The 16,275-nt window shown below is 52.2% G+C and overlaps 2 protein-coding genes across 6 annotated transcripts in view; one reads left to right on the top strand and one right to left on the bottom strand.

Annotated features, from left to right (window-relative positions):
- LOC138832551 (interferon-induced GTP-binding protein Mx2-like) overlaps positions 1–5,638 on the top strand; it is a 66,939-nt gene extending 61,301 nt beyond the window's left edge. For all 3 annotated transcript variants that reach the window (XM_070030732.1, XM_070030733.1, XM_070030731.1), the window contains 3 exons: positions 1,154–1,230; positions 2,349–2,585; positions 5,043–5,638. In XM_070030732.1, the coding sequence (XP_069886833.1) occupies positions 1,154–1,230; positions 2,349–2,585; positions 5,043–5,273 (545 nt within the window). In that variant the 3' untranslated portion in view covers positions 5,274–5,638. The remainder of the gene's footprint in view (positions 1–1,153; positions 1,231–2,348; positions 2,586–5,042) is intronic.
- Positions 5,639–8,051: 2,413 nt separating this feature from the next.
- Bace2 (beta-secretase 2) overlaps positions 8,052–16,275 on the bottom strand; it is a 62,217-nt gene continuing 53,993 nt past the window's right edge. The window contains exons 9-10 of one of the 3 annotated variants that reach the window (XR_011373582.1): positions 13,555–14,082; positions 8,598–12,886 (exon numbers count right to left, since the gene is read on the bottom strand). Coding sequence is in view for 2 of the 3 variants with exons in the window: in XM_070030728.1 (XP_069886829.1) it covers positions 13,829–14,082 (254 nt within the window). In the remaining variant the exon portion in view is untranslated. Of the gene's footprint in view, positions 8,498–8,597; positions 14,083–16,275 lie in introns of those variants that run through there. The other 2 variants (XM_070030729.1, XM_070030728.1) reach the window with 2 other exon arrangements.

Below are 16,275 nucleotides of genomic sequence, written 5' to 3'. Positions count from 1 at the left end.
GCCCAATGAGCTCCCTTCCCTTAGCTTAGCACACTCCTTCCCCTCTCCACAGCTTGGCATGTTCCCTTCCTAGGCAACACTAGGCCCACTTCGTAAAGGCAGTAAATAATCAGCCTCCAGCCCCCTTCACCTTGGGATGGCACTTCTCTGGGGCAGCTACCCCCATAGAAGGCAACAAGAGCCCTTTAGAGTGACCTTAGGTCTGGGCAGCTACAGGACCCTTATCTACTATTTGAGCAGCATGCATCAATCCTAGTCTGCCATGATGAAGCCCCTGGCCCTCATATCCACACCGGGGTCTCCACCCCCTAGCCCCTTCCAGCCCCTCCTAGACCTCCTAGGTTATATAGGTCACCCCACACAATAGCCGGCGCTGCTTCTCACTTCTCCCTTGTGAGAAGGAGTCTTGCCAGTCCCTTTCCCGGCAATAAACCTATGTTATCTGTACCTGGATGTCCTGGTGGTTCTGGCAAAATCCAAATAATGTAACAGTCACACTTAGAGCCTGGTAATCCCAGAACAAAGGTGGTAAAAATTAGTATTTAGCCAGGCACCAGTTGCATGCACCTGTAATCCCAGCTACTAAGGAGCCTGAGATCTGAGGATCATGATTCAAAGCCAGCTTGGGATGGAAAGTCCATGAGAATCTTATATTCAGTTAACTAGCAAAAAGCCACAAGTAGAGCTGTGCTTCAAATGATAGAGTGCTAGCCTTGAGCACAAACCCTAGAGCAAAGTGCCTGTGCCTTGAGTTCAAGCCTAAGAATGAGCATTCACCCGTCCACCCCCCCCCCCCCCAAAAAAAAATCAGTATATAGATTCCAACTTCAGCTTCACAGAATGTGTTCTTGGACTTCTTGTCAAATAGTGTTGGCTTAGATTCTGCTGATAACTAAAGATGACTTGACTGGTAGGTTACAAATTATTCCTGACAAGGAGAAAATTTCATTTTCATAACTCTATATTGTGAGGTAGATATGAGACAGGAGATAGTGCTGTTTTCAGTTGGTTAGGCAAACGTGGGGAGGAAGAGCACAAGAGAAGAGGAGCCTGACAGAGTCTTTGTTTCTTAGCGTTTTATCCCCAAGAGTTTTGTGATCTATGAAGAGGACAGCTGGTCTTAACCCTGTTGAACGTTTTTCTCTTACATCAGATTTGGTCCGACTGGCCTTCACAAAGGTTTCTGAACAAACTTTCGACAAGTTTTTCAACCTCCACCGAACTACCAAGGTAAATCCAATTTTTTTTAACTGAGAGTAAATAAGTCTGACTATAGAGACTTCTTCAATTTTATTTTCCTTTTTTTGGTAATGAGACTTGAATTCAGGGCACTAGGTGAGTGCTCCACTGCTGAGCCAAGCCTCCGGCCTAGATTTCTTGAACGGCAACCATCTAGAGTTTCTTGTGGGTATTTAGAGAAAGAAATATTGAAGCTCACTAGAGAATCTTACTGATGCAGCTGCTGGAACATTGTGGTCGACACAGTGAGAGAGACCAGAGAGACAGAGACAGGGAAACAGAGAGAAAATACAGACCATGTGTGCCCTCACCAGGAGCGTGAGGACACGGGGAGAAAATGACCCCGACACTCAGGAAGGAAGCCAGTGTCACAAGGTCATCTGTGTCGTGTGGAGAGAGAGCCAGGGGAGGAGGCCCCCTTCCCACCTCCCAGCCGGGGACAGGCCTGGCCTTGCCCAGGCTGTTCACCTGGCCCTGGGGTCCCCAGCACAGGTGGGGCAATGGCTCTGCCACACTGCAGCCAGGGGTCACGAGTGGGCTGTTTCCCAGCAGGTGTCCTTGAAGTGAATCTAGTAAGATGTGGTGGAGGAGGAGCACGCTTGCAGGACAAGGTGGCCTAGCAGGGCCTGTGGTCAGGACAGGGTGAGGGTTGAGCTCCCTGACTCTCCAAAGCCCAGAGCAGAGTGGGAACTGGGCGTACCAGCCTGCACTATGTCCCTTCTCCTCCATGTGCACACAGGAGCACCCCAGCCTGCACCGGGTCCCTTCTCCATGTGCACAGATAGCCATGTCAGCCTGCACTAGGTCCCTTCTCCCTGTGCACACATGGACACACCAGCCTACACTGGGTCCCTTCTTGTCCCTCTCCCTGAGCTTGCTCAGTGGACCTCATTCCTCTGCTCAGACATCAAAGCTCAGAGTTGCCTGGAGTTCTGATCCCTGGCTGGAGAGGGTCCCCAGTGGGAGAAGCCCAGCAAGTAGCATTTCCTAAGGAAATCGTGGGCTTCCTTCTCATTGGGTGACCCTGTGGGCTTGCTGGGGACCTGGGTTCTCTGTCCTGGGGTTTGCTTCCCATGGGACATTCACTCATGGTTCTCTTATTCCCACAGAACAAAATTGAAGACATTAGATCAGAGCAAGAAAAAGCTGCTGAGGAGTGCATTCGACTCCACTTCCGGATGGAGCAGATTGTCTACTGCCAGGACCAGGTGTACAGAGCTGTGCTGACAAAGGTCAGAGAGGAGGAGGAGAAAGAGAAGGAGAAACAAAAGAAATTACTGCACTTGAACCAGCAGTCAGAAGCATCCATGGCAGAAATCTTGCAGCACCTGAGCGCCTACCATCAGGTACGTATGCAAATGCAGCAGCCCCAGGGCCTGGTCCTTTCCTAAGCCTTTGTGTTTAACGTTGTCCAGTCCATAGTAAGTCTGTAGTATGGCCACAAGCCAGTTCTGTCCCCCAGTGCTGAAGTGGCTCCAGGGGCAGCTGTGGCTTAGAGCCAGTGGCTTTGCCTGGCTGTGTGACTACAGCTGAGTGACAGACCAGTGACTTCTTTGTGAAATGTAGTGTTGCTGTGAGATTGCCCCAGAGGAGCCTGGGCGAGTCTGGGTACCAGGTGCTGCTCAGGTGCTGCCCAGGTGAGACTGAGGTGGGATCCAGCTGGATAGGTGTTGCTCATGTCTACTCACCTGAGCACACCAGCATGGCCAGGGTGGGACACGGGACATGGGAGCGAATGGACAGGTGCCCCTGGCGATCTTCCGGCTTGGCTGCTGGGAGCTGGGCTGTCCATCTGGGCCTTGCACACAGGCCCCTGGTCTCTCATGGCAGATCTGGGCTGCACCTTGCTAATGGCACCCAGGGTTGGCCTGGTCTTCCAGGGGTGGATAGTGAGGCCTTAAATGGAGGATCCAGCTCTGGTGACTATGATGAGGCCAGGGGAGGGAGGTCAGAGCCCCAGGGCCCCACACAGGGACCGCCTCCGTTTTAGAGAAGACAAGGCCACACAGCTATAAAACCCACAAGACGCATGGCTGACCATGGACAGGAATGTCCACCAACCCCATCTGAGCTACATGGTGCATCTTAGAACAGCCTTCCCCGGGTCTTTCTTCTGGTCCCATCTGGTCCCACAGGGACCCGAGTTCCCATGAGCCTCCACACTGCTATACTCACGTGCAGGTGAGAGTCTGCATGTTGCTGTGCCTGGTCCCTGCTCTTTTCCTTGGAGCCGCTTGGGCTCAGGTGGTTGTGACAACAGAGCACTTTGTGGTCCTCTAAGGGTTATTTTGGCTTCCAGTCATCAGCTTCCATGGCCTATTGTGGGGTAGCCTCTAAGCAGAATTGGCACGACAGGAGACCCCTGGCGCTCTAGGCCAATAGGACCTCTGGGAGCCAGCTGTACTGAAGTGCGCGGCTTCTGGGGACACAAGTGGTTGCTTCCACGCAGAACACTGGGCCACCTCTGATGTCAGGACAGTGCCCAGTCCCCTGGGTCATCCTCCACACTAGCCGTTAGCCTTCCTTGGCATCTCTGGGCCTTTGACATCTTCCTGGGACTTTTCCCGGGGCTTGAGGGGTGACAGTGACGTCAATTGCAGTCCCACCCTGCAAACTCTGCACAAGCCGAGCTCCTTGCAGGCAAGGTGAGAGGCCCAAGGCCTTTGTGATGGGAGACAAGGCCGTGCAGCGTGTGCTCTGCCCGCAGCTGTGTCTGGGGTGGTTCTAGTGCAACCTGACAGGCTATGGATCATGGGCTTGACTTGCTTGTCATTTCTGTTTGGACTTGAGGAATTTTTATTTCTCATCATCTATTGCCAAGACTGATGGTGAGCAGTGTGTACGTGATCGATCAATTCAGTTTTTTACTCTACCAGGCCCAGGGGGTGGCAGATGGCTCCATCTAGAAGAACCTGTTTTCCCCACAGAGGCTCGGGGTCACCCCAGCCTCCCTCTGCACTTTACACAAGGTGCTGCTCTGAGGAGCCTCTCCTCCTCAGGTCAGCGTGATCACATGACAGTGACCTGCGTGGCCCCGCTGCTCTGCTCCTGTCTTCTTTCCGCAGTGTGCCACAATGTGGGGACATTAAGAATCTTTCTGTTGCTCTACAGCCTTCACTACCACGCAACTCCAGACCTTTTGATCTTCCCTGGTTCTGCAGCCTCCTAAACCACCATTGTCCTCTGTTTATAAATCTGAGAATGCAGGGGTCTCCTGTGGGTGGAGTCACACAGTACTCATCCTGTTGTCTCTGAGTACAATGGCCTCTGTTTCTGGTTCTCATCTCTGCGTGAGTTCTTCAAGTGCCTGTGTCTTAGGGCGCATTGGATCGGTGAAACCCCCAGGGACCATGTGTCCCAGAGAACGGGTCACAGAGCGGTAGCAGGACTTGTGGCGCGTCCCTGCAGCTCACCTTGTAGAGATCATTCTAGAGGGGCTGACAGCAGCCTGGGAGGGAGACGCGACAGTGAAACTCACCTTCCACACATGGAACTCAGCCCCACCTATGGCTCTGCTGCAAGGAGCGGGAGGCTGATGGAGAAAGAAGGTGGAAGATCTCCAAGCAGGGAGTGGTTTGGGAATGCCATGAGGGGCGGAGTGCATCAGCTGCCCATTTTAGAGCACCTCCTCTTCCAGCAGCGAAGTTGGGGAACAGAGGCCAGCTCACTCCCTAACTCCAACCCAGAGGACGCTGCTGCCAGCCAACACCACACACCTCACATTGCTCCATGACCATCTGCCCCCTGCCCCTGCTGGCGAGCTCATTCCCCGCCTTGAACTTTGCTCTCCCCCTTCCGTCCAGGAGGTCCACAACCGCATGTCCAGCCACATCCCGCTGATCATCCAGTACTTCGTCCTGCAGACGTTCGGCCAGCAGCTGCAGAAGGCCATGCTGCTGCTCCTGCAGGACAAGGAGGCCTGCGGCTGGCTTCTGAAGGAGCGCAGCGACACCAGCGAGAAGAGGAAGTTCCTGAAGGAACGGCTGGCAAGGCTGGCACAGGCTCGATGCCGCCTGTCCAAATTCCCTGGTTAAGCAGGCACTGTCCATCTCCAGGGGTCCTCAGCAGGACTCCAGGGGGAGGAGACTGCCTAACTCTCCTGATGGCAGCGCCATGATAATCAGTAGTGAGATGCAGGGCTGGAAGGCACCATGGAGCCCATGGAGCAGGATGGCCTCCAGCAGGGGGCGCCACCCTGTAGCGCTGGCCTGGGGGAGGCTGAGCCATCCTGATGGACACAGGCCTCACCCTATCACCCTCATCCCCTGGTTCTCTTTGCTACATTTTCTCATGTGACCACACCCACTGCCCCTGTGACTTCTTGTTTTAGTAGCAGTTGGCCTCCATGGTTGCCTATGGGGCTTGTATCATCTGGTCCTAATAAAACCACATTTCTACACTTCTCTGACTCTCTTTGTATTGGGATTGGGTAGGAAGTGGCCCTAGAGGAAAGGCCAGGTGGGCACTGAGGCCGCCTTTCTGGGTCTGAGTCCAGAAAGAGGACAGAAGGATAGGAGTGGTGTGGTGAAGCACGGGGAAGCGGCACCCACTGGGGAAGAAGGCAGGGCGGGCGGCACCATCGCCTCCTCCATGCTGGTGGCCCCTGACCTGGCTCACACCGGGTCGTGGCCTGCCGTGAGGAGGAGCCATCCAGAGCAGAGGCGGCGGGAGGGGTCTTCATGCAAGCTCAGCACCTGAGTGACAAGCCACGGACAGGCATCATGGGCCAGACAGCACCAGCAGAAACATGGTGGAGCCCCATGGCTCTCCTTCATGGGGCCTTCAGGAAGAGACCAGGGGTCCCTTCTCACCTCACCCCCAATCCACTCTAGGGCAGGGCCTCCTCCTCCTGAGGCCACGCCTCCTGGGGGGCAGATCATGGGGTGGGGCTCAGGATGGATGGGCATGTCCTGGATATGAGAAACACTGAGCTCACAAGAACATTCCAGAGACAGGAGGTGAGGACCAGGCACGGAGGAGGGACCTGCCCTAGGGAGACGGGCTGGACAGAACAGTCCTTTCTGCAGAGATGCCAGGAATGTGGCGATCAGGCCTTGCCCTGCCCTCCCAGGCCGTGCTGGCTTCCGGCCACGCTGGACAGGGTCCCAATGGGGGGCGGGGCTGGCCTGGACCACTGAGGCTGTCCCCTCCCGTGCACACCTCACCCCACATCTCTTCTGACCTGTGGACCTGGATGATCCTTAATCCTCAGGACACTTCCAGAGAGAGAGGATGGCAGGAGGACAGTGTGCCGCACACATGTCCATGTCCACCGCTGTCCCTGGGGCCCTGTGTGTGAGCCAGGGACCGCCACACCCGCTCTGCACTCCGACCTGGAGCTCCCAGAGGCTCCCAGTGCAGTTGAGCCACAGGGAAGACTAGATCTGAAATAAAGGATTCTGGGAAAGCCTGGCTATAGGCTGTCTGGTGGCCTGCCCCCAGGTCCTGTCCATTCTCTTGTGGCTCACTCAGTCCAGCCACTGGCCAGGCGCTGCCAACAGATGGGGTCAGTGAGACGAGGTCTGATCTCCTGGGCTCATTCTTTTTTATGTGTGCCAGACACCCCCAGCTGCCCTCCTAGTGTCAGGGCTTCTCATATCCATGTGAAGTGGCCTGGGTGCCCCTCCTTCTGCTCCTAGCCCCTGGCTGACCATCTGGGGTAGTAAGGCCAGGTGGGCATGGACCAACTGGGCTGTACGGATGGTGCAAATGTAGAGGCGGGGCCTACAGGGGAGCCCAGTGTGCCCTTGGCACTGATGAGGGCCAGTCAGAGTGGAGGGCACTCTGGGGATGGTGGGTGCACCAGAGGAACAGGGTGGCAAGGACACAGAACGTGGCCACAGACGTATGAGCAGGCCCTCTCCAGGAGCAGCCTGCCCCACAGAGGGTGGCAGCCTCTGCTACCACAGAGCAACCACGGGGTGCTAGAGGTCTTCAGAGACCGGTGCGCAGGAAGGTGCTGGAAAGACCGCTCACAGACGGGGTTCACCACTGGGTGCTGATGGCTCACGCCTGTAATCTTAGCTCCTCGGGAGGCTGAGATCTGAGGATCCCAGTCTGAAGCCAGCCTGGCCCAAAAAGTCTGTGAGACTCTATCTACAATTAACCAAACACAGTGCTGGAGGTGTAGAGGTGGCTCAAGCGGTAGAGTGCCAGCCTTGAATGAAAAGCTAAGCCAGAGCACAAGGCCCAGTAACAGTTCAATCCCAGTTCAGGCCCCAGTAACAACATCCTAGCACTCATGTGGATGCACACACGCATGCAGGCAAACACACACACGCGCGTGCGTGCGCACGCACACACACACACACGGTTTCATACAACCCTAGTCAGCCTCATTCTCCCTCTTCCAGGCCCCCTCCTGTCTGTGCTCCACGCCCCTTCCCCCCCTCCTCAGCCCATCAGAGTCAACCGTATGAAGGCAGCAGCATCATGGGTGAAATCTCAGGTCTGATAGAAAAACTGCACCTGCACCTCTCCCTTGACAATCAGAACCTGGGGACTCTAAGGCATCACTTGTGCCTCAGTTTCCCTCCCAGCGTGAGAGCCAAGCAGACACCTCCAGAGAACATTTGAAGATAGTGTTTTAAAAACCTAGAGCAGGCCAGAGCTGGGGGTGTGTGTGGTGTGGTGCATACTTGGAGATTTACTACATGTCTGGCCAGCATCCGTTACAAACTGTAAGTGTCCAGTGCTTCATAGACTATGACTGGACTACAAGCTTTACAACTGCGCCACCTAGTGACAATCATGCAAGCTGCATGTGTGAGTCTACCCGCAAGGGAAAGCAAGTCACCTACCTCGCTTTTATTAGGAAGTAAGGACAAAGTGGTTCCCCAGTGAGTATGGGCCGCTTCACCCTCTTCTCTCAAGGTTTAAACAGTTTAGAGTTCTTCTCTTTCTCCTCCTCACCTGACTGTTGTCACACATGTAGAATCACTGAAGGGGCCTGGGTCTGAGTATCTGCTGTGTCCCAGCGCCCCCACTAGGGACTGAAGGCCTATGATGATCCCAGAACAGAGGAGACTCCCTGCACTGGGAGCGTCGCTCTGGAAGCAGGCCCTGAGTGTGGACCAGAGAAAGGCCTTGGAGGGGGGTGGAGCTGGCTCCACTTCTCTGCAGTGGGCTTTCCTGGGCAGGAACCTTCAGCTGCCCTCCACATTCCAAGCAGCCATTCCTTTCCTATTCCAGCCTGTTTTACATCTTTCCATTGAGCTGAACACTCCTTGTGCGCAACCTTGATATCTCCCAGGAGCCCCTGTGGGAGAAAGGAAATAACAGCTCATGACATGTCACCTATGGGATCCCAGAAGCCAGGATCTGAGAGACAGGATGTTTAAGAAAGTTCCAAGCCCAAATGAGAAGAGAGTGTTATTTATTCAAATAAGCCAACCCGTTCTGTTTTCAGTGATGCATAATCTTAAAACTGGTGGAACACACAGGTATAAAAATAAGATTCTTTTTAGAAAATTCCAGTTTTGAAGGGTACAACAATTGTGAGGACATTTGCCCACGGCCATGGGGCCACTTGTAAAGTGAAATAAACACCTTTTGACTCCGACTCTTGCTCTAATCACAACTCAGGTTGAAATCAGTTCAGTGTCCTGGAAGTGGGGGAAAACTCCTAAAGGGAAATAGGATAGCATTTCAGAAATACAAGTGAAAGTTCAGCATCCTGTATGAAGGTGTAAGACAGAGGTGCACACAAGCACATTTTACAAAGCACCACCTCTGGACTCTTTGTAGCAGTCATTATGCAGCACAAAGTCTTCTACCAGACCCCAGAGCTTACACTTTCTAAGCAGGGGACATACGCGGGCTTTTCAATGGCTCAACAAGGACATTTTAGAAACATAAGTATGGTTACAGTGCAAATGAGAAGAAACTGTAGGAGATGCATCATTTGAAATCACACAATTTCAGCTTTCCATGAACACATGACATCCTGTGATTTCACACTCATGCCGCCCTCCGTACAGTAAATAACTCTTTCTTGATAAGAATATGTGATAACCCACATGTTGGTGACTCATACCTGCAATCCCAACTACTTAAGAGGCTGAGATCAAGAGGATTGTGGTTTGAGACCACAAAAAGTTTGAGACCAAAAAGTTCACAAGATTCCATCTTAGCCAATAAGAAGATAGGCCTGTTGGCTTGCGTCCATCACCCCAGCTATGGGGGTGGGAGGCGCGCTGAGATTCAGGAGGATGGATGGGGTAAAGTGAGACCTTATCTCAAAAAATGAACCAGAGTTAAAAAGGGCTCAAGAGGCTGAGCTCCTACCTAGCCAGTGCAAAGCCTTATGCTGCGGTATTGTACCCTAGTACCGCAAAGTCCGTGTATGTATAAGTATACACATATATGCATGTATGTATACACAGATATTGATAGGTGATACTATCTATACACCCACAAGTAGGAAAATGAACGTGTATGTGGGAACAGCCCTGTTTTATCATCCCAGCAATGAAGAACACAAAACTACTCAAAAATTCCTAGGACATTTTACGTGTTTCATGTGATTTTTATTATTTGTTTATTATGATTAATTAGCTTCTCCCCTCCCCCCTTGATCTCCAAGAGAATCTTTAAATGTTCTCTCAACATTTCACCCAGGAGTGCTCAGCTCAGAAGTGTGAGGCTCAGGTGATCTTTCCTTCAGCAGGTGTAATGTAGCCAGCTGCCAGCTGTCCCCGAGGTCACAGGCAGCAGCGGTCACCGGGAGACAACTAGCCCTCCTTGTGATATTTTCATCTGTGTCTGTTTTGTGAACCAAAGTACTTCTCTCCTCCGCCTCATGGAAGCAGAGCCTGAGGAGGGGCATGTGCATCTCGCAGGTCTGGCTGCAAAGGTGAGGTCCGTCTCGTCTCTTTAGAGACAGCAGTGCACCCACAGTGAGGTGCACACGATAAACCCGTCCTACGGTTCTGAACTCTCATTTGCCACCTATCCTCCTGTGCCCACCGGACCACCGTGCCTGTCCCCTGTCCCATCCTGAGCCTCAGATCCTAAGTAGAAATCTCTTGTCACCCCTGTGGCCGTGGTGGGCAGAGAAGCAGCGGGTGGCTTGGGCAAGGGACAGCAGACCCCCCGAGCAGCAGGTCAGGTGGCCTCAGGGGGCTCCTGCCACGGGCTGCCTGTACTGTGAGCCTTCACGGTGCCGCTTCTTCGCCTTTACCTCCTGGGTCTAATCCAGGGCAAGTGTGCCATAACACACACAGGGCACAAGGCTGGAATCACTGGACACCTGGCATCATATCTGAGCAGAAAAAAAAGTCCCACAAGCACTCACGGGCAGGGAAGAAGGCGGCCACTTGATTGGGGGATGACGTAAGATTTTACCTCCTCCCCTGCAGGCACCAGTCCCTCATGTAATCCCCCTTGGCATCTCCCCCCATGCAGCCCTTGCTGCAGTGCAGATTCCTGACGGAAGGGAACTGGGTGCCGCTGCCCACTGGGGTCCTCCGCACCTGCTGGGGCCAGGCGCCCCCCCTCCTCCCCAGGAGCAGCGCACAGAGGCCCGCAGCAGGCATGGGGGAAGGGAGGCTGTGGTCCCTCTCAACTTCTGACAGAAGCTGTCCCTGGAGGAGTCTGGTCTGAGCTGCTGGACTTTCAGAGTGAGGAGCCTGGCCCAGCAGGGCTACATAGGATGAATGAACCCCAGAGGTTCTGTCTGTAGAGCAATAGCTACCAGAAGCCATGCCCCGCTCTCCTGAACTCTTCATTGGAGAGGATGGAATCCACCCATCACAGCTGCTCTACGGAATCGATGATCACCCAAAGCCCTGTGGAGGCCCTGACACTGGCTAGAAATGACTTCCACGGTTCTGATCAGAGATGAAGTGAAGTGTATTGCCAACCAAGACCTCTCTGCTGAGAAGCAGGATGCGGTCAGGGAGTGCTGGGCTGTGCTTCTGATCCTTCAGCGCCAGGCGCTTGGTTCTGGGTCAGAAGAATAAGCAGGTCCGGAAGGTCTGACACCAGTCACCCTAGACACTGGTAGTTCTTGTCCATTTTTAACCATCCATCCATCCATCTCATCTCGTGCTATTTTTTTTAAATGGTTTAAATTATTTGAAGGCAGAGATTTCATTTCAGACTTTTAAATAAGTTACCAGGAAGAAAGAGCATTATCTTCTTTAGAGTAAGACAGTTCACGTAAAAGCATCTGTGTCTCACCAGAGGGCTTGACAAGGTTGCGGACAACTTCCTGCTCCATTGCATCTTTTAGGCCAGGATCTTCCAGAACTTTCCACAGTGCAGAAATGAAACTCACAAAAGGCTGCTACTTCTGCTCCTGGCCAAAGCAAACCTTAGAGGTAGGCCAAAGAGACTATTTGATTTATAGAACCCGAAGAGGTGGGTCCCCTGGCCCCACTGCGGTTTTGACTGAAGAGTCCAGGGTTTTTGCTCCAACACACAGCAGGAAAATGTCCCTGTCTACGTCACTTGGATAATTAGGTTATGCTCTTGTAATTTAACTATTTCTACTCAAAGATCATGTCCAGAGACACCTGCGGTGTCAAGTGGAGACCTGAATGGGAATTACAGCACGGGAGAGCTCCCTTCACCCCCTGCCCTCTGAAGCTCTGGGAGAGCCACATCCGGGTCCTGTGGCACTGTGTGCTCACCTGGCGTGCAGACGCAGCCCCTCTCACACTCCCCGCAGCCCACAGGAAGCCGCACGCCAGACCAGGCCACATCGCATCATCCGTCAGACTCCTGGAGCCGAGAACAGGCTCCGTCTGGGGGAACATGTTTCGCTTTGATACGAAGTGATCCACAAAACCCAGAATCGATGGGAAAAAGGCAAGTGGGCAGGAGGCGAATTCCATGTCCAATGGATTTCTACCTCTGAAATGCATTGGGAGTTATCAGCTGTCCATTAGAGGCGCCCTGACACCTCAGTGAGCATGTGCGGACAGGCCCCAGGGGACCTCACCACTCATCTTCCTTCTGCCACGCAACCTATTCTCCCACAAACATCTCCAGAAGGTTCCGCAAGTTTACAATGGCAAACTTGGGTGGCCTCTGCACCTGGTGGGCACAGGCGTGTATTTCTCAGTTTCTGGTGGCCGAGGGGCAGAACAGATGCGTGAAACCCCCTCACAGAGCCTATGCTGAATGCCGCCACGCTCCCGCGGGAGCAGATGCTTAGCACTTAGTGTGGAATGTTAGTTTATGTCCGCCCACCCCAAAGAGCAGTACACACTGAACACAGACGTTGGCAAACAAGAGGCACAGGAACGGGGAAACTGGCCTTGAAGGCTTCTCCAACTACAGCAGATCACAGAAAGCCAGTTACATCAAGTTCAAGGCCGGCTATATCAAGTTCAAGGCTGGCTGCATCAGATTCCAGGCCAGCTACGTCAAGTTCAAGGCTTCCACTTTTCTTTGGCAAAGGCTTCAAATAAATGGTATTAGGTGGGGCCTTCACAGCCATCACCCAAGATCCAGCACAAAAAAAGGAAGAATTGCACAGCCAACTCTTAGTGGGTTTTTCTGCACGGGTAGGAGAATCACCTGAGCCTTGGGCATCTGTGACGGGCCATCCACGGCTTCGACGCACAGGGAACGGTGGAAATCCCTCTGTTAAGTCTTAGGTCTTCCTTCCCTCCTGGTCCAAGCTTGAGCACTTGGTGACCTGAATGTTTCCCAAAGGGGTAATACCCAAAGATGCGGAAGAAGATGCGAACATGCTAGTGAAACAGGATCTGCTTTCCTTGTTAAAACACTACCGATCAACTTGAAGCAAGAGGAGTCATACAAGGGAGACCCCCTTCTCAGCCCCCATCCCATCTCACCTGTGGTGGGGCCACAGGCGGGATCAGACTGTGTGCAGCGCCCCCCCTCCCACATGCACCCCACCTACGCTCAGAGTTACAAAAGAGGTAGTAATGTGCTTATAGCACAGGAGTGTGGGAAAAACCAGTATGTTTTCTTCCTATGGATCAAAAGGCCTTCTACACGCTGGGAAGGCTGCAGAGGGCGTGGGCAGTTGATCTCCACCTGGGTTTGGCTGCATGTGGAGCCCAGCGACCTGCTGAGCTCTTCCTAGCTCAGAAGAGGGCAGAACGGCTCTCTTACCAGGCCCTAGGTTGCAACTCCGGCACATTACGAGCTTTTTTTGTACTACTCTGGCCAAGGCACAAACTACCTTCAAATGTAATCACTACAGGATGCTTCCTAGAAGGTAAAATGGGGTGTGTGTGTAGGTTACAAATAACAGGCACTCATCTTGATAGAGGTCAGAGAGAGGAGGTAATTAGCTATGACTTGCTGTCTCTTCTTTGGGGGGGAGGGGTAGCGTACCTGGACAGCTTGCAGAGCAGCCCCGTGAAGCCGGGAGCTGAATTCACTCTGTTTTGGTTTAGATTCAGGTGGTTCCTTTTTTATTATCATCTCTCTCGGAAGGAAGAAAGAAGGACCGGAAGCTTTTAAATCAAGAATAATCAAAATACAGTGAATCTGGAAGGCATTGGAAGCAGAACCCCGACTCAGGGACCGAGGAAGCAGCCTGACCGGCATCCAGGCATGTCCCCGGCGGTGTCCTTCTCAGGACAGCTGAGTTCAAGGTGGCGCGCCGTCACTTCCAGCGGTGCCTGACAAGCGAGGACTCGTCATTGACGGCCTCAGGGTCGCGGGGTGCGCGGCGGCAGGGACAGGGGAGCAGCAGCAGCAGGATGAGGATGAGGAGGATAAACCCGCACGCGCTCATCAGGGAGTACGAGACAATCCACAGGACGGGCTCATTCAAAGACGGGGCCGGGACGCAGTTGCTGGCGATGTCATCTGTGGAGAAGGGTCCGGAAATTTCTGACACTGGAACCCCTGCGATCTCTGAGGAGAGACAGGGAAAAACATCCATGGCTGTGCGATGAAGAGCGGGTACAGACAGCCCTGGGCGGCGTGCACAGCCACACCATGCTCTGAGATGCTGATTACGGGTACCCAGGAGCCCCAGGTCCTCGCGGCTGGAGGCCAGGACCTCAGAGGGGAACTCAGGGGCAGCGTGCCTCCAGGGGTCCAGGCCCCTGCAAACAGGAATGATGGCCTGTCCACGCAGAAGTGACCACAGAAGGGGCGTGTGGGCACACCTGGAAGACACAAGGCCACAGGGAGGCCCCACCGTGCTCAGCTGACTGAGGCCAGAAATAACAAGCAGCATTCACATGGCAGAGTGCAGCCTTCTCCTGTCCATCTCTTTCTGCTTTTGTCAGTCATGGGCCTTGAACTCTGGGCTTGGATGCTGTCCCTGAGCTCCTCAGCTCAAGGCAAGCGCCACTTAAGCCATAGCGCCACTTCCAGTTTTCTGGTGGTTTCTTGGAGAGAAGAGTCTCACGGCCTTTCCTGCCCAGGCTGGTTTTGAACCATGATCCTCAGATCTCAGCCTCCTGAGTAGCTAGGATTACAGGCATGAGTCACCAATGCCTGGCCATCTCTCTTTTTTTTTTTAAGGCAAAGATGAGATTCTGTAGGGTCTACCATTTTGTAAACTGAATCCTGACCTTCCACATGATCAAAGTCTTAACATTTAATTTTAAGCCAGGCTGTTTTTGATGATGACACACAAAGCCTTATTAGGCATGTACCATATCCTTTTAAAACCAATGTGATGGTTAATCTTGACATTAACTAGATTGTTAGTGGAAGCAGTGATAATCTGTATTTGTATTGCAATGATAATATCTACCATTCTCTCATACTCATATGTTTGTGAGAATCTCTTAGATGGCAAAAACATCCTCAGGTTGTGAATATCTTTTCATAGTTGGCCAATTGTGTGTGTGTGTGTGTGTGTGAATTTACTTTTCAGGAAAGTGGATGGTCATTGTGTTAAGTCAGGAAGACAATATTACATGTTTTATACTTTACAGTTCATGAGAAGGAGAAAAATGAAAGAATTTCTCGAGATGAGGCTCACAGCAGCATCAGCAGGCACCCAGGGCGTGGCATGATGTCACATTAGACATGTCAGAAGACCTAAATCAAACTCCCAGATGCAATATGCAGGGTAAAATCACACTGGTGGCATTAATAGCAGAGAATAGACTGTAGGACAAAAAAAAATCTACCCAAAGACACCCTAATAGCCACTATGCAGAACAAAATGCACAGGGCGAATATGGAAAACTAAAACGAACATGAGCCCACCAGGACACTCTGCAGCGGCCAAAGCGTGCTGTCGGAGGACAAGGGTGGGAGACAGAAAAAAAATATGGGAAGAAATAACAACCGAAAGCTTCCAAATTTGATAGAACTATAAAGCCACATATCCAAGACCTTCAAGGAGCCCCAACCAGCAGAAATATGATATAGAAAGAGAACCCCAGTGAACTACTGAGGTCCAGTGATAAACTGAGAGCCTGAAAAGCAAAGAGAAAAAGAAACAAATATACGACAAGGCAAGGAACAAGAAAGAACATTAATTATAGATAAAACAACACAGGCTGGAAGATGCTTGGGTGACATCTTTAACATACCAGGTGCAAAGCAAAGCAAAGCACTCTGGGAAACCTCTGGTTCTGTGCCCTGCAATAATGTCTCCCAGCAATGAAGAGGAAATAAAGATGATTTCAGACACACACACACACACACACACACACACACACACACACACACACACAATTTATCTCAAGCAGATTTTCACAAAGGAAGTCTTTTGAGCATAAGAAAAAGGACAGCAGGTGTGGGAAAACCTGGCTCCACACAGAGGTATAAGGAAGAGTAGAAAGAGAAATTGTGCAGTCAGATCTGAACCTTTCATTTCAGACTTAAACAGTTAAAAAAAACCCCAACACCACAAGTGGAAAGTTCTTCTCTGACTTCACGGTATAGGTGAGACAAGAGACAACAGAAATATCATACATAGGAAGTGGTGCTGTAGCTCAAGTGGTAGAGCGCTCGCCTTGAGCTGAAGAGCTGAGGGACAGAGAGTTCAAGCCCCACGGCCGACCAAAAAAAAAAAAGAAATATCATACATAAATACATAGAACATCTAGACGGCTTGGCAAACTTTCCTGAAATGGGCCA

Source organism: Dipodomys merriami, unplaced genomic scaffold (assembly GCF_024711535.1).
Source record: "Dipodomys merriami isolate MVZ:Mamm:240054 unplaced genomic scaffold, mDipMer1.0.p SCAF_2, whole genome shotgun sequence".
Taxonomy (NCBI): domain Eukaryota; kingdom Metazoa; phylum Chordata; class Mammalia; order Rodentia; family Heteromyidae; genus Dipodomys; species Dipodomys merriami.
Note: the sequence above shows the minus strand (reverse complement) of the source record. Positions and strands in the feature narration are given on the sequence as shown.